Source organism: Bombus flavifrons, chromosome 11 (genome assembly GCF_040668555.2).
Source record: "Bombus flavifrons isolate JBK064 chromosome 11, iyBomFlav1_principal, whole genome shotgun sequence".
NCBI classification, from domain to species: Eukaryota; Metazoa; Arthropoda; class Insecta; order Hymenoptera; family Apidae; genus Bombus; species Bombus flavifrons.
In genome coordinates this window covers 7,303,574-7,326,503 of record NC_138452.1, presented here as the reverse complement: position 1 = coordinate 7,326,503, position 22,930 = coordinate 7,303,574, and the positions used below count along the sequence as shown (strand labels likewise).

Sequence of the window (22,930 nt, the reverse complement as noted above, 5' to 3'; positions counted from 1 at the left end):
GTTTCTTATTTTTGCTTATAGAATATGTTGGCATTGTATTACAAAATAAATTTGGGGCCCTGTGTTAAAAACATTATTTATTGAGCAATTCTTACAAATCCTTATATGTATCATTAACATTTCACTGGCAAGAATTCAATATTTTTGTAAAGAACATAACATTATTCCCATTAAATTGTGCAGAATATATAACTCAAGGAAATAGAATTTATGTATACAAAAAATTGTTATTGTTTTAAAGCTAAGCATGATTTATAGGAATATATTTATTTGCATATTATAAGAATACTATTTCCTTAGTTCACTACAATTATTATTTAGATCTATAAATGAGGCAAGAGTGATGAAATATTTAAAGAAATATCCATACTTATGTTATGGGGACTTCAAAAATTTATACACAATGTGAATACTATATATGTCGAAAATTCGTAATTAATGTTGTTTGAACAATATTTACAAGTAGAGAATTAACTGAAATACTTTGATATAAAAGGGGAAATAGTATATTTAGTCATATTTTAAGAATAATGTAGTCCTAATCTCAGAATTATAAATTTTCTTTAGAAAACTCAAATCTTAGTGTTAGAAACGTCTTAATAATTACTTAAAACTAATGGAAGACTATCACAAATTTAATTGTACATACGTGAAATTACGAAATAAATGAATATGTGATAACATTGCGATCTGGTATCATTATATCATATCATATGGATATGGTATCAACTGATTATATTGAAGTTCAATAACAGAATTTGCACTTAATAATAAAAATATAAGGATCTTTTTTATCATTGATAAAAAAGAATCTATGATGATAATATGTATATTTTACCACTTTTTATGATTAATATAATATAATACTTTTAACAGCTCTTAACAAAAGAGCAGTATATATTTACTTACTATATGTAGTTAATAATAAAATTCTATTACTATGAAATAAAATAAAATAAAATTCTATCAATAAATATGTTTTAAATACACAAAATCAAATAATCCACAATCCCCTTTACCGTTTCCTAAATTCATTTCAATTTTAATTACAAACGATGCTATTCAAACTTGATATTTTTTGTATATTATATTACATATAATAACATGATTGGTTATGTTAATGAAGTACCAACTACCTCATGTTTTTCTTTTAATATTTATATGTATTATAAATCACTTAATCACTATACCAGTCTATAATATCAGTCTTAATGCACTTAATTATTTATATAAAATTAGAAATCCCCTTGTGCAAATTATTGTATCCTCTTGTGCTTCTTTATCTATAAGTGCACCTGTCTTTGAGAAATTTATTATAAATATAAAATACCATCACCAAAATATTAATAATAAAAATTTCTGCACCCATCAAAAATTTTCCAATAACAAAAGATGTTAATTATACGTAAAAGTAGAAACTGATAATTTCTGAATTAGCACCGTTTGTATTGTGTCGTTTAATCAGTAAAATTACAATTGTTTAACAAGATGTCACTATTTACCACTTTGCGATTCCATTTGAAAAAGGTTATCAATTATTTCATATTTTATACACTATGCAACTATATTTTCATTCTAAGATCACAGTGCATTAATAGATAAATAAAATTTCAATTTTACGATACTATAACCAGTTTAAAAAATATCGAAGATAAACATATTTTCTTACTTATCGATGTGGAATTCGATATTTCGTTTGTATCGATCGCAGTATCTCGAGATTGAAAATAATCTGTATGCGTCCCATTGGTTTCGAACATCAATTTTACGCGGGAAATAGCCTCTTTCTATAGTTTTCCCGGATGCTGATGGTCACACGTTATCTTCTTTCAAAGTTGGTAAGTCCGTTGTTAGTTCGGATTCTTTGCTTTCTTCTTTCGATTCAATTAACGAACTGTAATAAGTATCCATTTCGTCGATTTTACAAGACATTCGTCTACTGTTAAGAAATTGTAATTTTTTGTTTCTCATTTGAGAGCCGAACCATTGGGTAGTCAACGTTGATTCTTTCGGATGTACGAAGATTTTGCGAACACCGAGAGCTATAAGTATAGGGCCAATGAGCAACGAAGAATAAATCATTATACTTTGAAAAACCGGTAAGAAATTTAAGTAGAACCAGAAACGAATAAGCATCGATGTTGGCAATTTGGACATTCCCTGGAAAAAATATATTGAAAATTAGATATATTTTTATGGGAAATTTTACAAAATTTATATTTATAATGTATTTATTATATTATATTGACAATATCATGGATTATTTAAATTTATTTGGTAAATCCGTATGTCGAGATATCAATGCTATTGATATATTCGATATTGAAGGTATATGTTCGATACTTGCAATTCGATATTTTTCAGTACTTACGATTTCGAACCACAGTAATGGTAAGACGAAGTTTTCGAATTTTTCTACTCTGGCCATATGTCCGATATTTTGCAAAGCCATGTTGATTTGAAAACGGAAAGCAAACTCTACCGGAAGACCTGACTGTGGTTGAATATATACGAAAGATTCGTGAGCATCACGGTTTGGAGTTAACCCTTCGATAGATTCCAGGATACTTGGATCGGCTTTGTAGAAGTGTGGATACGAGAGAGCAATTGGAAATCCTGCATCATTGTAAAGGTAAGTAATCAACATGAATATATAAATTAATTTCCTTTCTTTTTGTTCTTTTAACTCCATATTCTTAGTGTTAATGGTTGTACGAAGATGTTATCGATTGTTTATTATTACACAGTGTATTTACTCACGTATCTACTAATTTTTTAATATTTACTAGTATGAATGAATTATTCATTTTTCTTTGGTAATTAAAGCAATTAGAGTATATTTACGATTGATATAGGAATTTATCTCCCTAAATGGATCTTTTTGCTATCAAACTATAACTATCAATCTGTCTATTTTGACTATATTAATTGATACTGTTAGTATGCGTGATGGGAATAAAATTTAACGACACCCTTTGATTTAATGTTAATACCATCCATACTTTGAAACATTTTTAATATTCGTCAATGTAAAATATATATATTTTTTATGCTATTTTTATAATCATTTAAACCATTTTACCGTAATAACAGTCGGTGACATCAATTAAGCCAGGTTTTAAACAATATCCATGGCGGCAGAAACATTTGTTCTCCGGAATGTAAGCACCATTATCCATTATATTTTCGACGAATGTATATTTATATGTATGCAAACTCTTTATTGTCTTTTCTCCAATTCGTGTCTGTAAAATTATGTTTCAATCTTACTTATTATACCCTTCGATAGTAAACATCTACTTAACCTCTAATATTTTATATACTATTTACTATATTTTTGATAATAATTTTCTTTTCATAAGTCAATGGTAATTCAAAGTAGTACGAGGATCCTTCGAAGATATATTACAAGATACTATGAAATTATTTGAATACGTAATTCTCAAGTGTTTAACGTGTACGAGCATTGAGATACAACTTACCATGGTGGCACTGCGACAGAGGCTTTTTCTAAAGAATAATACGGTATCGTTCGGCTCGATGTAATTTGCATACTTTGCTCCATCGCTAGCCCCCTTCACATTTGCACATTTTCCTGTCCATTGCGGCAAATTTACATCACCATTATACTTCTCAATCAAACCTGTCCGCCGTATATCCTTCTCGCCGGTATAAACGTTTATGTAATCACCCTCAAAATCGTACATCTGTAGTAAAAAGGAAACAGTAAAATCTCTGCAAAATACAGATGTACAGTCGAGATTCGAAGTGATACCTAGCAAAAGGGTAGCGACTTTCCAGAAGCTTATAAAATTGTTAGTTAATATTTTTCAAGAGGACCTGATTAAAATTTAAAGTAATAATCGTTTGTGAATTAATTTATTAATATAATTGCGAATTAATAAATTTTCAAAAGAATTGAATAGACAAAGTTATTAAGAATTTGCAACTCACTCTGTCAATGAGACCTAGTTTATCAAATTTGATCCACGATGGCATCATCTTATTGCCAAGTGTAACAAGGGTGGATTTGTAGCCAAACATAAATTCTTTAGCAGTCATTCGTACAAGAGGGTACGAATTCGTGTTAACAATTAGTAGATTTAATGCTAATCTGGTTAGATAGGCAGAATTCCTCATTACGTTTGTGATACTCTGAAATGAAAAAAGAGAATTATCTCATAAAAATGTGAAAAATTATTTTTGAATCCTTTTATAAAGATTCGAAGAGTCGAATAAAATAGCTCCCTGATTGTTATCATGATATACATATAATCGGATTCTAATAAATAAATTTGACGCTAGTGTAAACATCTGTGAATGTTCGCGATGAAACAGTCTAAGTTCGCTATTAATTAGCTATTTATTTTCTTTTCTTCCATTTGTAAGCTCATCAATTTTTGTGTCGCGATATAATTAATCTTCTTTATTATGAAATGTGATTTTTCATGGTCGACGTATTCTACAGTTAATTAACGATGACTTGTTGTCGGAAAATGTTAAAGAGAACATTATTCATTCCCGTATCTTCTGTTAGGCGACTTAATTATGCCGTTTCGTTTTGTCCTCGTACCGAACTAGGGTTTCCCTCGTCTTCATTTTCTGTCTGAAAGTTCATTCACGCGGCTGCATTTAATTACATGCATTTACCGATCTATGTATACGACTAGAAGATCTCGCTTTGCGTTAACTATTTTTTTTACTACATACATACATTTGTATGCATGCGCACTGGTACATGTGCTACACACGAATATACATTGATAAATTTTTTCTTTATACTTCAACTGCTGTGAATAATTATTGAAATGTTCTGAAGAGGAAATTGCACTTTTGGTTTCACATTTAGCTTTCCCTCTTCGTTGTTGTACGTAACAATCGTTCTTTTTGATGTTTCTAAGAACATAATTTAGAACCGGACACTATAGAGGATGTTGTTATCCGTGTTCATTGATATAGACGTACTTGCAATAACGGAAATTGATGATTAAGTCACTGGAGAAGACTGGTCATAAAACACGTTGTGTACGAAGAGAATATTGCATTTCTTGGACTCTTTGGATCTTATTATTATTTGGTTCATTTGTTTTTCTTTGATACAAACATGTTAATAAAAAGTTTATAGAAGATACAAATAATGCAAAAAGATAATAACTGATGTTAGATTGATCGTAATGTTTGTTTAGTTTTTATGATCATGCAATAATATGCATAAGTTTTTAATTGAACGTTTTAGTCTCTTTTGATTATTACCAGTCCACTAATGGCACATTTAATATTTTAGAATTACTTCACTTTTTGTAAAGTCATTGTCAATATGCAAGTAATCGAACGAAGTATGTTATTATGTTGCGTAAAGCTAAGAAATCTATTGATGAAATGTTTAATTCTCTTAAACAATTTGCATAAATTTTGCCTTAAAAAAGTACCCTAAATGTATGGTGAAACATTCTCTTGATTCAAGTATTTGATGCTTTCTTGCTTTAAATATGATGCATTCGTCAAGAATGTCTTCGTGCGTCGAATGGAAATTTACCGTGTATGCGTCGGCGATCACGGTTTTTTTCGAATGCAATACAATTCTAGGGAAACAGAGATGTGTCACGCGGAATATTTCGTTCAACCGGTATTTTTCTATGTTTCAAGGAAATTTTCATTTATAAACAACACATATAATGTTGAATTTTAGTATTCATTGTAATGGAACATGATATAGCTGTAAAATTTTACGACGTCGTTGTTAGTTGAAACTTGAAACTTTTCCTACTGAGAGAATAGACTTTTTTTTGCAGTTAAAATTGAGTATTTTATCCTACGGCATTATTCCACCTCTCTACTACATTTAGCTTTCGTGTCTTTAATAGGACATTCTTTTAAAGGAAATGAATAGATTCGAATATTCTCGATTTCTGGTGAACCACCTTGGACCACTTTACTTAACCAAAGTTTTATTTATCACATATATCAAATATGGTACTCTTTTACGCCTTAATCTTGCTAGAGTATCTGTATATTTTTATAGAAGTGGAGATATCAACGAATAATACCAAGTACACTGATTCAATTAATCGTGCATTACTGAACAACATGCAATTTTCATGATTAGCTTTCTTCCTGTATGTAGAATTCAAACACAATATTATATAATACTTCTGCCTTTTTTGTCACGATGACCTGTAACCTGCTTTAACGGTAGACCTTGAGTTTTCTGCTTCTAATGAATATCCTATTCAATTTCTGTGACGAAGACTCGATTGGGATGGAATATATCTCCATTCCAATTATTTACATTAACCTGTTCCGTGCTTCTTTTCTTATCCTTAATATTGTAAGATATGGTATTTCTTTCATCTAATAAAGAATTTGCTTTAAGAAAGAAATATTCTTCTTCATTTCAACGAAGAATTCTTTAAAGAGAAGAAAACGGAAGTTTAGCCGTGATACTCGTGAAGGAATCGTGCTTGATGAATCATTGACCCTATTGGCAGCTATTCTACGGTTGGATACAACTTATCAATATATTATTTCTTGCTCTTGAAATTTTACTGATTCCGAGTACTATTAAATATCTGCTTATCAAATATTGTTCTATGTTGACAAATAATAATTTCTCTGCGCAATTACGTTGCAATAAAGTTATCATTTCATAATACAGAAAACGAGTATAATCAAATGATCTTATTTGAAAGATTGTTTTCTAACTTTGATATTTGCTGAGAACTTGCTGATACAATTGAAAATATGACACGGTAGTACTACAAGTTCAATTGAGTTATTAATGATGGATCACTTACTTGTTTCTTAACATTTTAAACTATGGTTATGCGATTATTAGATTAAAGGAAGGTACTTAAAGGTTCATAAGGCTTATACATTTATACTCTGTTAGCGATGAATTTATATACTAAAGCACAAGTGCTGAATAAATATGCTAAAACACAATGTAACTAAGTAAGCTCGCAACCTTGAAATTTAATTAAGTTGAAGTATACAGAATGATTAGTTGTAGTCGATTCATTTGAGCCTGGTAAAGGTTATCATATGACTTAGTATGTGTGTTAGTTATATGCGGTTATATAGGTTTATAGAAACACCTTATAGAAATTCTTTATAGGAACAGTTAGTGAATAGAAGCTAAACAGATTTAATTGAGTGAATTATCCGATGTTTGTGTATATGCATATTATGAAATATTGATTTTGGAAATATTTATGAATATATATTTCTGTTTGCATTCTGTAAATTAATACGTTTTTGTAATCGTCATGAAAATATGAAAATTCAAATATCTGCGAGTTTGACGATTTTTAAATTCGAAAATGCGTAAATTAAAAAATTTCAGATGGAATTGACATTTAGCTTTTATATTTATCGAAGCGCATACATCGATTAATAAAACCACCGAAATTGTTCATTCATTTTCGAGATTTTCTTCGCTATGATTTAACGTGCATACACGTGTACATACTGGTGTAGATTAATCAACATTAAATAAGAATATCTTGGTAATTGTGCGAAACATTCTCATCCGTTAGTTTCTCCTTCCCATAAAAGTATATAATTAAACAGTTTCGCTTACCAATAAGGCGATGTTCGGTAATATCATTATATCTTCTTCTGTTCCATTGCTCATATGTGGTATATATTGCAACGGGTGATGTAGATACGCCAGCACCGTACCATTGTCATTGAACTGAATATCTTTGTGCTCTAACGATTCCCTAGAAATCAATTATTTTATAACATTAAAGAAAGATATTGAGGATTTCAAATTGAAATTAAATATCTATGTACGACTGAAAATTTTCATTTTTACATGTAACACCTTTAAAAAATAGTCTGTTGACAATTTTATCTAATTAAACAAGAACGTTACAGCTTTTTAACCTTCCAATTGCAATTTTAATTTGCTTTCAACAATACTGGTCATGATTAAATTATAGAATTGAATAATTTATAATTAAATTAACTGTATATACTTAATGTGCTCGATATAATATTTCTCTAAATCACTTAAGTTTTATTTAGGTATAATAACTTAATACACTTACCGGTAAACGTAGGGTCCAATTTCTTGGAATCGTAGCTTGCTTTCCTGGCCAGATAAATATTCCTCGTGGTTTGTCACGTTAAAGAGATAGACTTTCAGGTAGAGTTCGATATTCGGTCTTCGCCATATTTCGAATATTTCGCCACCGGGGCTGAACATCACCTTCGCGCGGAAAACTATCTCGTATGGATCGAGCGCCATAAGAACACAGCCGATGGTAATACCAAAGAATCCCAAAATCATCGGTATGAGAATATCTGCACAGTTTTGAAAAATTAACGGAGTGAGAATTTTAGTGCATTCGATTCGTAATAATTAATATTTGATTCCATCGGATGATAAGATTGTTGATTAGATCGTTTTATCATGTCATTTGTCGACATGGGATACATAGTAGGTGTGAAAATTTCTTGATCGTTATATCGTTTTTATAATGAATTTCAAAAAATACAGATTTATTGAATAAGTACAGTATCATGACTAAAATATATTATTATATTCGTCGTTAATGTATAATTTGAACTAAGATAACAATAAAATTTGATGGAAAATTTTTGACAGACTCTTTTGTGACTTCTTTAAATTTAGATAATTATAGTTGCAAATGCCTGTCGAATGTAGAAAGCGAACTTTCGGTTTGTGCATAAATACAACATTTGCGGCTGAAACAAGACTTTTTTCCCCTGTTTGGTAATCAATTGCGTCAACATGACTCTTCTGGATAAAGTACGATCATCTAACTTTTTTTTCTAGATCGTATTACGTAATTTCACAGCAACCCGCTTTTCCTATTTTGTGTGACATTGTGAAAAACACTGTTTGGATCGAGCTACGAGCCCCAGTGTAATATTTCGATTGGTGAAGTTACAACAAAAATGGTTCGCGTTAAACTTTTTTATTTGTAAGGTAATAACGCATTTAGTAGTTAGATTTGTATGTTGGAATCGACATTATAAAAAGTGATCTATGACTTGATTTATCGTCGAATGAAAATTATGCTTGTGAGAATTATGTAACCATTTTTTGAATTATATTTTTTATTCATTTCATTATCATTTTACTTATTAATTTTAAATTGTGTAATTATATAATGAATATTGTCCGAATATATTGTTTATCTAGAATTTAAAAGTATCGAGTATTCTCTTGCTCGCTCGGGGAAAAACAAACGCGGACAAATGTCAAGGTATGAATCCTTCCATTTTTTAGAGAATCGTATCTTTCAAGAGTTTCGAATTATACAGTCCAGGACCAGAACTTCCGACTTGTTTCAAAATATTACGTGCCGCGAACGGACGACAATTTGTCGAATTTGCATGAGATATATGTACTTGGAATACACGAGAATTCATTCTGAAATTTGTCGTTTGTGCACATGGAACTGTTCGATGAATTTTAAGAGAATATTCATCAGGCCTCGAGGAAAATATTCGAGGCTTTGTGTCCTTTTTAAAGGAATTTACCTTCGTATTATACTTTTTTTTCATAAACTGATTTATTTCGATTGTGGATATTTTTAATATCAATTGAAAAATATGTATGTACATTACGCAAATGTTCACCTATTCAGTCTTACGAAGTGGTTAAAGTGCATCTGCTGATGCAATTCAGGTTGTAACATGTACTTGATTTCGATGTTTAAGGTCTCTAACGATACTTCTGGTTAGTTTTGGGTCGATGTTTTAATCATTTGATTGTAAATAGCAATTTGAAAAATTCAACAAACGAATAATTAAAAGTTACTTTGTATATTTTCTTTTGCATCTCGATAATGATAATTTCCGATGAAAAATAATTTTCGTCATGCCTAAGCGAAATCATCTAAATTAAGATATTAATTCTTTAATATTAATATAATACCAATATAAAATTTTTAAATACTAATGGATTGATATTGAAAGGGGCACTTTAAAAAGTTCATTTTCTCACGGACGGGAGCAGAGATCAAAACATCGATGCACGATAATCAACGATCTATTCAGTTTTATTTATTCGTCAAGCATTTACGTGTAAGCGTGATGTTGTCGGAATCCTTGGCTGAATAAATTTATTTAAACGGTATATTGTGATATATCAGGAATTTGCATACATGTTATTTATCGAGCGAAAGAAAAGAAGATTACGTAAGGCTTGATTGTTTTCGAGATTAGGAACGAAGGACTCTATGGCCCTGGATTTTGCATAAATCTCTATTTTTGTTTGATCACGTTTACGCGGCTCTGATTTCTTTCTTATCTTTAAATCAAACGACGATGGAAAAGTAGCTGTAGTAGAAAACGACGAAAACAATTAGACAGTGATTTAGGCGTGCAAATAACATGCTAATTTAATGGCTTAGTGGCCACGTGTAATATATCGCATATATGTAAAATCCTACGGATAAAGATCGTCTAGATCTTTGATTACTTTTAATTTCTGCGCATTTTCTGTTTCCTGTTTTTTTTTTTCTGAACTTGATCACGAGATTGACTTAGTTGAACCACCTGATATACGTAATTGTACGTACTATTACTGTCTGTGCGTTACACACCCATGGTATTCATCGAAAAACGATGAACGTGTAACCGATTGCTTTGGTAACCGTTAAGTAATCTTCTCGTAGATCACGAGGAATACTAATGTGTCGCGGAAATACAATCGCAAATATCGAACCCCGTGCGTTCCTTCGAAGGACGTGCATACCTGTCGATCGATATAGGTCGTCTTCAATCATATTGAATTTTTTGAATACGATTTAAGTGTAAGACTGTTCGAATATCTGTAAAGTATTATGAAATTAGATCCTGTTCTTCAATCGTTCGGTAGCGTATTTGAGACTTCAGCTAATCATGGCAATTAGACAGGTTAGACTTAGAAATTGATCGTTATAAATAATCGATTGGTATAAATAACTTCAACTCGTAAGATAATCGCTCAATTAATACATCGTACGATGTTATCTCCGGCAACACGCCGTGCAATTGTCGCGTAGTACGTGATAAGAGAGAAAATGTAAAAATAAAAGTAGCGAGACGCGGATTGATCATACGTCATTTTCTCGGGAGATGAAAATTTAATGAGATGTTTCGAGTATCAACGCCTCACGGCGATTGTAAGCTAGAAAAAGACAGCTAACGATAAGTACTTAATTATAAGCGTGTGCACGAGAACCTTTCCAACATCATAAAGAAATGAGAATGATTTCCTAAAATGATTTTACGTAGAGGAACGATTATTTTATGTCATCGAGTTCGTTGATGATTGGAAATTATTTCTGACATTTCAAAGTAACGAACACCGCTAAGTTCGATATATGAATACTAAAATTCTGGTGAGTGATCGAAGATTAGCAAATACTCTATAGGCCTATAGGTTTCGTAGAAGGAATCGTTTTGCTCTCGACTATTGCAAGATCGCTGGCAGTACGGCACGATGTGGTAATAATTTTCCGGCGGTAATCGGGACGCGACTGCAAATACGCCATCCAATAGAAAGTGCATATTTGCCCCGTGTCTCGTTATATTTTATATCCAGGGAATCGCGGCTCTTTTGTGGATGTTCACTTTGACGAAACATCTAGCTTCCATACACGGAACAGGAAATTACAAAATACATATCTATTCGTGGGCAACGACGCCGTCTTATAGCAATCTTCCAACAAAATGTTACAAATCATCACGTAAATTGTAGATTATTAATCACAAGCCTCCACTTACTATTATATCTTACATGTTATTTTTATAAAAAACGTAGTTATTCTTTAGCAAGGTATACATTAAGCAATATGATAAAAATTAATAAGCACATATATGTAATTATGCTTTGATCTCCATAAAATTAACGTACACTCGCATGTATTTAGTAATTGCTAAAACAGCAAATTTAATAGCAGTCATTTTCACTGATTTGGTGTTAAAATTGATATAAAAATGAAATACTATAGTATTATATTAGTGGAATCAACGAAGATTCTATTATCTATCGGTTAGAGCAAAAAGCTATATTAATATTCAATCTGATCTCATTTTCGACATTGTACATTGATTAATACGTAATTACGGCACTTATCGTCAATGCGAAATGCGAGCTCGTGTTCATTAACTAGATACATAGCATTATCGGTTAACCGACGCCTGCACGTGTGACTGCACACAATTTATTGTCAGATTAGCTGGTTGATGACTTCCATATGATGATTTGCTTGCAACGAACAATGCACTTTGAGACAAAAGCAACCTGAAGCATCGTTCGTTTAATAGTTTATGGATCTTTTTATACCGGTCGCGACTCGCGAAGTTGTGTAATGTAAATAAATCCAACGAAGGTATGGCACGTGCGTATTTTTCTTTTTTTGTAGAACCTTGTTCGCAATGTGACGCGGTCTTTTAGGAGTACTATCCGCGGAATATCAATTTAATCCCAACAGCTACTTGACTAATAATGAAATGTTTTATTTGTGTGCCGAGTCTACCTTTCTTAGGTTCCGACTTCGTACTGCAGGTACTTTTATTGCCATCTTTCTCCTCCATTTTATTTATGCAATCGCCACTTGAATGAAAGATCAAGATCGCGATTCTGAATGCATCGTACGTCTTTATAACTTTTGTCTTCTTTTATTTTTTATTTTCTTTATAGTTACACACACGCTTGAGAGACTTCTAAATATATTCGTAACTTCATAATTTTCATTCATATGTAATTTTCATTCAGATTGCAGCATTTATTAGCTCGTGTATTCAATATTTTGATCTTTCATAGTGCGTATTTTTATATTCTTTACTCTTCTCTATTCTTATGTAGGAATTCCCATAAAATGTGCAACAAGTATTACTTGGTAATCTTGTCTAAGAGTTAAGCTAAAATGCTAGATAAAATGGCTAGATAAAAACAAGCACTTTGCAGAGGAATGTTGAGGATATTGTTTTCACTGTATCAGAGGAGATCGTAAAATTCTAGAAAGTGGTAATTCATCTGCATGCGTAACGACGTTGTTTCGTAGTTTTGAAATATTCGCGTAATGACAGATTACGAGAATTCATTTACCGTGATCTTTCCCCTTTCTATTATTTCACAAGCGTCCGATCAATTGAAAAGTCCTACAGATCCCCTATTTCATGCTTTCCACCATTCATCATTCCTATTCTTTTCTCGTGTCTTCAACAGGTGCATCGTGTGACCTTAGGTGAGAGATTTAGCAAGACACGTTCCATTCGCTTAATTTAGGATCTGACTTTTTTCAGCGAGTAAAAATCGTCAATTCTCATGCGTTGAATTAACATTCCGATGGGTACATCAAATGCCAGCAACGAACGACCAAATTACGAAGTCTCGCGTTGGTATTTTTAAGTGGAACCATCTTGCGCAAATGCCATGTAAATGAACTGGACGTACTTTGCAATGCGATAAATTTATGAGATAGAGGTAGTACCATATATTTTCCTAATGTAATTATGAGGTGGTAAATAATAGCTGTTCTCTGACTTCATCTATCTATTTATTTATTTATTACATTTATGTTTTTATGTATTGATTTGTTTGATTTTATATTTCGATTTTTGATTTTATTGGCGTTCAATTTTTTATTCTTATGATGTATGCAAGATTTCTTGAATATTAATTCAATATTAAGGCGAACACTTTCGCGAGGTTGAGAAATCCGGGCACTCCTCCGTAATAATGTGCTAAACAGGGCCGAAGGGGTGAGTGGGTTGATGGTGGGCTTAAAAAAAGAAGGTGATAAATAACAGGCAGGAAAGGATATAGAAAGTGGGAGAAACAGCGTATTTGTCATTGGAAATAACGAATTTAGGAAAACAATTTGATGTCTAGCTTCGTGTTATTTCGACTTATCAACAACTTGTTAACGTTATATCGCTGATATAATGGATATCTTTCTGATAGATACGCGTGGAAATTTGATTTTTAAATTTAAGCATTTCTAAATTTGATTGTTTCTTGTTTTGATATTTTTTGAATTTCAAATGAATGTTTTTACTATACATCCCGATTTATATGGACTACTCTACAATGCGATAGGAATTCCTAACATAATTAATGCACTTATGCGTATTCAAATGTATCAGAATAAAATAGCCTGTCTGAGATGGTAAATTTTTGTTAAAGATCGTAAAAAAAGAAACGCATTTCTTTACAATGATATGATTGTTATTGCTGCTGGTTGGTTCAACAGACCCAGTTGTGAGTATGATATAGATATCAAAAAAGAAAAAGAAAATGATTGATAAAGACGATCGGAATGAGTTCTTTCTGTAACATAACTCGTCAAGAAGCAAAGCCCGATCTAAGGAGAGAATACTGTTCGACGTTAATGGTTTTTCATTCTCCGATTTTGCTTTCATCTTTTCGCCTACTTGTATAATTTCCTGCATACCAAGCAAATTGGTCACTCTTTTTATTATCTACCTTGCTAAACCGCATCGGGAAAATGGTGGATGGCAATGTTGTGTTGCACCGGTTACAGGAACAGGTTTATCGAAGCTGAGGCGATACGAAAGAATAACCTTGCGTTCGACAGGAGACTGCCTACTACATTAAAATACCAAATTAGAGAAGCAACCACCATAATAACCGTTATTTTTGAACGTGCTGATAACCCTACAAATCAAACGTTAATGAAATTAACCCAGTCATCATAAAATAGTATCTCTTTCGGCTTCGATCGGTTTCATTTTTATCCATCCATCCTTTTTTTTATTTTTTATAATGTAAATATAGATGCTAATGGGTTAATAATAGATTATACGATTAAAAAATTCCTCAAGCATCGTTTATCATGCTGTTGGATAGATACGTGCGAGGAGTCTAGAAGTTTCTGATACTTTATTTTTGTCCCTTTTCGTCTCGATGAACCGGTTTTGGTGGAAGTATCCGGTTGTTCTTTTATAAACGATTTCAATACCATTGCCAAGTTATAAGGACTCGGAATCGAGGCGTTTGAAATATGTATAAATTAGTTTTTACTTTGATAGAAAAAAAGCAAGCTACCGACAGCTTCTTTAGAGATCTTTAATCTTTCGTGCTTGTCAAGAACAGTTAAATTTATTCTGTGTGAACCTCTTTAGCATTTTGCATCGTTCTCGTTATCTTTTATTTCTTAAAGAAAGAAAACATTCTTTAGAAGTTTAGTAGAAAAACAATTTTGGAATGCCAGTTTATGCCACTCGAATATGGCACATAAGATATGCACCCATTTTTCTAATTATAGGTATCGCTAATCAGGCAAGGGATTGTTTATAGTTCAACTTGAGTGATTGAAAATGTTTTGATATTTCAACTATCAAGTTTGAATAAGTATTCAACAAGTAATCTTAACCACAATGAAGCTATACACAGGAAAAATGCACCATTCAGTAACGTTACAGATAACTTTATCAAAGGTTTAAGGGCAAACTGATAAGATATGAATGCATACTAATACTAATGAAGCTATGATGCATTTCTTGAGGAACGCGGCCTCATTTGTAAGTTTCTGGTAATACGTATTACATGGGAGTGTGATAAATATTCGATAACTCGATTACTTCAGTGCAAAATGTTAATACCCTGATGAGAGTGGTCAATATTTTTGTACATATTGGTTACGTTACTACTTATGCTGTTTGATTTCGAAGAATGAGTCACGTTAAATATTGCTGCAAAAATATATGTTAATAGATTCTTGTGGTGTATCGAGCCGTATATCGAAGATCTAGCTATTACGAGTGACGGGTAAATGTTTTGAATTCAAAATGAAGACCCGTTGGATGTTCTTGTTTTTTTTATCAGATATGTATTTTATCGTCGTTCAGTGCACTCTGAATGTTTTCATCGATTTTAATGTGAACAGATTATCCGTTCGAATCTTCGAGAATTCGTAATTTCAAAAAACTTTATTTCGAAGAAGTTTGAGTCATCGCCATTTGGGATGGCAAATTGACTGTTATTGCCTACATATCTTTTACTGGCTTACTCATTTTTCTTGCCATTCTTTTTCTTCTGAATTATTAGGTATATTAAATTACTTTATAATAGCATTCGATTTATTAATTTTTTTCAGGTCAATTTGCAACTGGCAATAAGCCACATAAAGTCGTTAGAAAATTTCATTAGTGATTCATTGCAGTAATTCATCAGAAGGTTTATTCTCTCGAGGAAAAGCTAGATTATCTTGTTACTTGGAATATGCATTCAGTTAAGATTCTGATTAGAAGATTACCTTAATTTGTATTGTTAAAACACCAGTTTATACGGCATTGAACGAAGAAGGAAGCTTTTCATATTCGAGGATTCTATGGCGTTCTTGCGATTCTCCGACGCGTGTGTCCAGGAAGGATAATCATTATTAGCATAAAGTACGCGTGCCGTTTTTTTATTGCTTCATTGAAATCTTCATATGGAGACGAACATTCTCCTTTCTTTTTCCTTTGTTCTCAGTGAGTAGGAATTGCGATTGCTTTGTCACACGTACCGGCTATCATAAACGAATAAAGAGAGAATGAGAACCGCTCATTTTCCAAATTAAAACTTGTAACCTGTACTAGCTGTAACTCGTTATGGAAATTTTGTTGTCTTTAATTGATGCTTTTTAATCTACCTATTAAGATATTTGAAAACTTTTCATAAAACTGGTTTAATACCTTCACTATTTCTACGCTATTCGCTATTTTCACTCTTTTAAATAAGAACCATTAATTTTTCAAGCAATAATAGTAATTTTACAGCATTAATCTGTATTCATTTCTAATAAATGAATGATACAAGGTTACGTAGCTGTACAATATTAATAGGGCATAGATAAATGATGAATATATGGTGAAAATAGATTATGATTTTTAGCGTATATTTGCAACGCATCAAACATATAATCTGTTTACAAAATTATCAATTTACTAATAACCATAAAATGTTTTATTGACATTTGACACAGAAATGAAAGGCGATAGCGATATCAAAAGTAAATTCGTTGATAAACTAACCGAGTGGTATATCTCACTTCGTAGACAAATTTTTATAATTTTTTATTTCTATTCCATAGTCCGAATGTCATTTAATCTCATGTTAAAAAATGTTGAAACGGGGTTGTTAAACCTCGTAATGTCCTAAATTTAATTTTATCGTTCCTTTAGATAAATATAATCTATGAATAGATACCAGAAATCTTTGTAGTCAGAAGCTACATGAGAAAGTAACGTCCAGAATAATTGCAGTGTAATTTACGAATGAGTGACACAAATTTTTAAACGTTATAAAAGGCATATAATTGACAAAAAACAATACGAAGCGTAAAAAGCACTGTTTTTAATGATCTCTTAATTCTTCTGTCATTTAATTAGCTGCACGATATTAACATAATTGTTTCTTCAATAAACAGCTTCCCTTTTTGTTAGCAACGATTATTTAGATCTATCTAAAGTAAAGGATTAGAATTGACGTAACTTTACGTAATAAATAAAACGTTGAATAAAAATGAACAAAGAATAACTGAAGCATAAATAGCCGAGCGCGAATTCTATCTCACGAATCTCACGTGTAACTGTATCAGATATGGTAATTTGATCATTTTAGACGAAAACTGAAACGTTGGCATGAAGATGTTGCACGATTATAGATATATACTAGGAAGTAATTATTATTATATTATTATATATTATAATTATTCTATAAAAAAAGAGTCGTGTCATACCATTCCATTTCATTGCATTACTTGATGTCTCGTCCACTTGTCGAATAAAACCATGATAATGCATGATTTACCGTGAATGCGTGAATTCACTGGTATTTGCTATAAATACGTATCATTTGCACTGCGATCGTATTTTTAGTTAGATACACTCGATAATTTTAGGAAATTCTATAAATTGGCGTTTTATGGTAGATTTGTATACGCAATTGCCTCATTTGTTGCAGCTTCGATTCGTCATCGTCATTATCAGCGATATAAACGTATTTATTGTATGAAATTTAATGTTTTGAATGGAGAGTAATAAGAATTTTATCTTAATACTTAATTTTATCTTATCTTATAAATTTTTCACAGAAAGATTCAGCGTGAATTAATTTTCGAACCAACAATTCAGACTATAGTATATGAACATTTATAAATTCGTCCCGTCGAATGGAAACTTAACAAAGAGGCAATTACGAATTCACCGTGCAGCTTTTGAATTTACAATTTCCGCATTTAAAAGCAATTACTTACTTCTCCATCGACTTGGCCTTTTATGCGTATGCACCGAGAGAGCCGTATTAATGAAATGATTCATGACAATCGAAGACTTTCTTCTTAAATCGCTTGCCCTCCGACTCATCGCCATCTCCTCGGATTCGCTGGAGTCGCTCTGATTTTGATTAGCGTTGACGTTCGAGTAGCGTCGACCGGTGATTTTGCTCCATATCATTGTAATTTCCTTCATGACGTGACAGTGGGCACAATCTCTTTTGTGTTAGCGAAGAAAGTCCATAACAAAAGGCACCCGCACGAGAGATTTCGTATTATATATAATTCACTCGGTGTATTACGAAAATTGCACGATAATAATTTCAGTTCTTTGACAGAGAATTCACGAAAAAAAATTCGAACAAATCAGATGTAGAAACGAATCAACATCCACGTAACAAACTTTCGACTCAAATAAAGTTCAAGTTCAATACACTACGTAACGGTTCCTTCAGTCACACTGTGTGATAACTTTAACGATACTATGGTGTCCAATAGTCGATCGTGGACGGTTCTCGAGTCGATTAAAGATTCTTCTTCGTGAAATTCGACGATTTGAATTCGTGAAAACGTTACCAGCGAATAGCTCGATTTGGACGATCGTTGATTGATCACTGAACGATTCTAACTCGTCACGCTACATAAATGGTCAGAAGAATCGTGCACTCGATCGTTCTCGGTCGACAATCAACTGTTCTCTCGGTCTCGGTGCGAACCGTGTGCGCTTCTGTACAAAAGTGACGAAACCATGGAACAGCAGAGTTCAAAAAATGTATTAAAGTCACTCTCGACCCCCACTTGCCTTTCAACCTGCTACTCGCGGTTCGTAGCACGTGGAGTACTGGCCACTCAGCAAGTCGTATAGGTGCCCCACCACCAGGTAGGAAAGATCAGTTGTTGCTTGAGAAAGATGAGGTGAAGGATAATGCAGCGCGACACTTACAACGTGCCACTCGGTTGCACTGATCAAAGGTCAATGGAATATTGTTGCGATCGATCATATATGCCAGTCAGGGGATGTCCGGCCGTTTCTTTATCGTTCAGGGCAGGTTCGTAACGCGGGGAAAGCTATTCGACGCGCGATTTGTTCGAGATTCTATAGTTCGAAAAGTAGGTAGTTTGTATGCTGGGGTCGTTTTCCCGTGTCTCGCTTCTGAAAAGATTACAAATTGATTTTCTTGTGTTGGTTAGGCTTCTGTTAGTGTATATGCCAGATTTAGTATGAACGGTAAAAACAATCGAGGAAATTGGAGCTAGAAAATTACTGTTTCACTTATTTGTGGAACAATGGCGTCATTAGGGCAATGTTTGTTTAGCAATTGATATCGTACGTGCAACTTAGCGAAGAATGATACAATTTACAGATACGAGATCAGGGAAAATAGTAGGATTTGTTTTACTTAATGTACATAAAGATTTTTCTCTTAAAATTTAACTTTATGCAGTTTTTACTGCAATTTTCTCAAGTCAAAAATTTTCTCCGTCCTTGTTCCATTTCTTCTCCGAGTTCCTCGTGTATGTTACAAAAACGATAAAACAAAACGAAGCATTCGCTCATTTATGGCAGTACATAATGTTCTGAGAATGAAGGAAAAAGTTTGCCAAAATCTTGCGTATCGTTCCGAATCAACCCAAACGCAGATAATCTTCGTTTCGAAAGAAATTTATTTGACGCCTCGGTTGATTTTCTACTAGAGGGAATATTGTCACGAATTCCACTGGCTTCTTTTCGATTATGGATTCATAAAGATGAGATTCGAAAGAATCTTTCCGCTCGTCGGATTTCTAAACGACAACAACCGTTTCGTATAGGAATTTTTTCTCAATCGAATGATTAATATGTTTACAGGGTGTATAATGATGCATAGCGTCGCGGTAAAAGTTTTTATTGATCAGATTTCTGCAAATTCACGCTATCAGATGTAAATAATATCTATATGTATACGTCAATAATCAACTGTGGACATACCTTTTTTATAATCTAGTTTAAAGTACTGCCATACCTTGTAACGGAGACATTCATCAACGTCAAGGAATAAAGGAATTTCTATTTACATAAATAAGTCATAACACTGTCCTGTGGCTGAATTGTTTATTCAGTTACTTGGAATGAATTATTGAATGTTGATAATAAAAGACAAGGATTTTTTACTGTAAAACAATTCAGACAAAATAAAAATTCAGGTAAACTATATTTATATTAAACTTTCTATGAGATTGTGTTTGGCTGTTTTCGAAAGGAATAGTTTGTCGTATCTATGTTGTTGTATGTTGTATGCACTTATGCATGTATATATGCATTTCAGTTGATCAAGTTGATTAATCATACTCATATAAGTTTATGACCTGTGATCGAATAAATAAATGATTACAATTATACGTATCGTTTGTGACTATGATCTCATGTGAATTATAAAACTTTCAGTCCAAGTTGGTTACTCGTTTAACCTTTTATGGGCTAATTTGCAAAGATTCAATTTCAAAAAAATTTCGTCACAGCGTGCACGAATGTCAGAATACTTTAACGAAAGAAATAAAGCACTCTCATAACTGGTTATAACAGCGTGTAATGCTGTGTATCCTTGTACATGCAGGCAAAGTTTCGTGAATTGTGTCATTGTTCTGTCTACCTTATTATAGTAACTCATATAATTATTAATCTATTATAATTATAATTTATTTTATATTACTACGTTAACCAACATGAAAGTTACAAGTTTTTATTCGTATATTATTACATTTAAATATCGCAGTGGAGGAAATAATAAACATGATTAATAATGCTTAACACTTGAAGATCTTTTGCGTCCTTTGCACATGATAAGCAATAATTACATTTCAAGGATACAGTAAGAATTAAATATCGTTTCGTTGCTGCTATCCAATTACGTATGGTGTGTATATATATATATACATATAAAAGATAGGATTAAAACAAAGGTGGTAGGATATGTATTTCACCATGGATAAATTTTGAAATAGACGATCGAACAAGTTTATATATGCCTGAAGTCAAGGACCTGTAATACATCGTACACTTCAAGGTTAATCATTCCATGAATGTTCGTACATAAGAAAGAATCTTAATCTTAGTAGAAATGTATAGATTACGAAATCGATTCTACTTACGATTCAAGAGTGAGTGTAATTCTTTTACTTTTATGTTCCTCGGAAGTAATTCATTCATTTGCTTACCTTAACGGATATAAACACTTTATGTAATGGTAAATGATAAAGGCTAAAATTAGACAAAATAAAAGAGTTAGCCCCAAATTAAAGGAGAATAACAAAAAGAAGAAATGGTAGTCGAGAATCGTCAATGATTATAAGCTAAAAATAAATCGATGATGGGCTATGCGTGAACTCGGTGGAGATATTTTTGTGATCGTCACATTTCCACCTCTTCATTACTGGTTGGGGTCAGAGTTTCTATCTATGCTCTAGATAGATCTATGCGCAAACTGTAAGTTCAGTACCAAAGAAAAGTTTCTACGCGTCAGATAAAGCAATAGCATCGTAAGTAAGAAAACGAAGATAAACTGACACGTCAATGCTCGAGGAAAATAGCTTTAATTTTAAATCTTCGATACCCTGGTAACACATATATTCAACGTTTATTCAATAATTACATTTATTACATCATTTACCAATCTATCTAAGCGGAATCGGTATCAAAGGTTAATTTTTTTAAATCTTTGAATCAATGTTAATGTATGCCATAAATCTCGACAAAGAGCATTCTACGTTCGTAAGACTATACGTGAAAGGAGCAAAGATAAAAGTGGAAATTCTTGAAGTTATTGAAATAGGAATATCTGAGGTGTTGTGCATCGTCATTGTTTATTTCGGTCTGTCTCGTTGCAATTTACTTAGAAAACTTCTTGATTTGAGAAGATGATCGATAAGAACTCCGTGGCGTACATTCGCTTACTGAATATTCCTTGCGCGCATATATGTATCATAATCAAACAAGAAACCAAAAATTAAAGTAGCCAACATCGTCTGATTAATAATTAGTCACGAGCAAGCGTGCTTCTTTCGAATTGAACTCTTCCAATAAAGATTTCCATACGTTTACTGTATGTACCGAAAATTCTAGATATCAACGTTCTTCTTTGTTTCTACTCTGTTACATTAGTTTGTTTTCTTTTCGTTCGAGATGAAATTAATTCTAAGTAGAAGCAACGGGCTGTTTTTATCATTCAATTAAGAATCACATTAATATAAAGGAATGGGAAATCGATCGAACATCCGTTTCCGTTTCCTTGATATTTTTCTGTATTTTCCCGCTTTCAATGCGTTATTATGTTTTTTTGCTCGTAATATGATTGAGACCTTCTACAACAATTCACAACCAGGCTGCAAATTGTACGCGGAGGAGGGGAGGGGGGGCAATAATTCATCATTATTCCATTCCATTTTGTACAGTTACCTTTTCCTTGATCAAGTTTAATGGTTGTTGTCCTTACATCTTACTGGTTTACCCTTATTTGCAAAACTTACATGATGTGCGATTAACGCAGTTTAATATTATCTGCTAATGTATATATGATTTATAGTTCCTTTTAACGACAAGCGAAAATATCATGTTAATAAAGTATCTTCCAATTATTTAAAACATTCTAAATTTAGAAGTAATTGTTGCTTTCGGCTAAAATAATTAACAATTCAGATAATAGTATCGC

At 32.3% G+C, this 22,930-nt stretch overlaps 1 protein-coding gene across 1 annotated transcript; it reads right to left on the bottom strand.

Moving 5' to 3' along the window:
• Nucleotides 1–44: 44 nt before the first annotated feature.
• On the bottom strand, nt 45–19,007 carry LOC138185101 (scavenger receptor class B member 1). The gene is made up of 8 exons (XM_069123751.1): nt 18,228–19,007; nt 8,052–8,307; nt 7,580–7,721; nt 3,955–4,155; nt 3,483–3,707; nt 3,083–3,245; nt 2,372–2,616; nt 45–2,160 (listed from the first exon to the last, which is right to left on the bottom strand). The coding sequence occupies exons 1-8, from the start codon at nt 18,439–18,441 to the stop codon at nt 1,813–1,815; spliced, it is 1,794 nt and encodes a 597-aa protein (XP_068979852.1). The 5' UTR covers nt 18,442–19,007; the 3' UTR covers nt 45–1,812.
• Between the last annotated feature and the right edge of the window lie 3,923 nt (nt 19,008–22,930).

Excerpts from the sequence above, each read along its gene's own strand:
- LOC138185101 (XM_069123751.1), bottom strand. The coding sequence starts at position 18,441 with ATGAAGGAAATTACAATGATATGGAGCAAAATCACCGGTCGACGCTAC. Across the intron at positions 3,246-3,482 it reads TCTGTCGCAGTGCCACCATG|ACACGAATTGGAGAAAAGAC; the intron begins GTAAGTTGTATC and ends ATAATTTTACAG. Across the intron at positions 2,161-2,371 it reads CATTACTGTGGTTCGAAATC|GGAATGTCCAAATTGCCAAC; the intron begins GTAAGTACTGAA and ends TATTTTTTCCAG.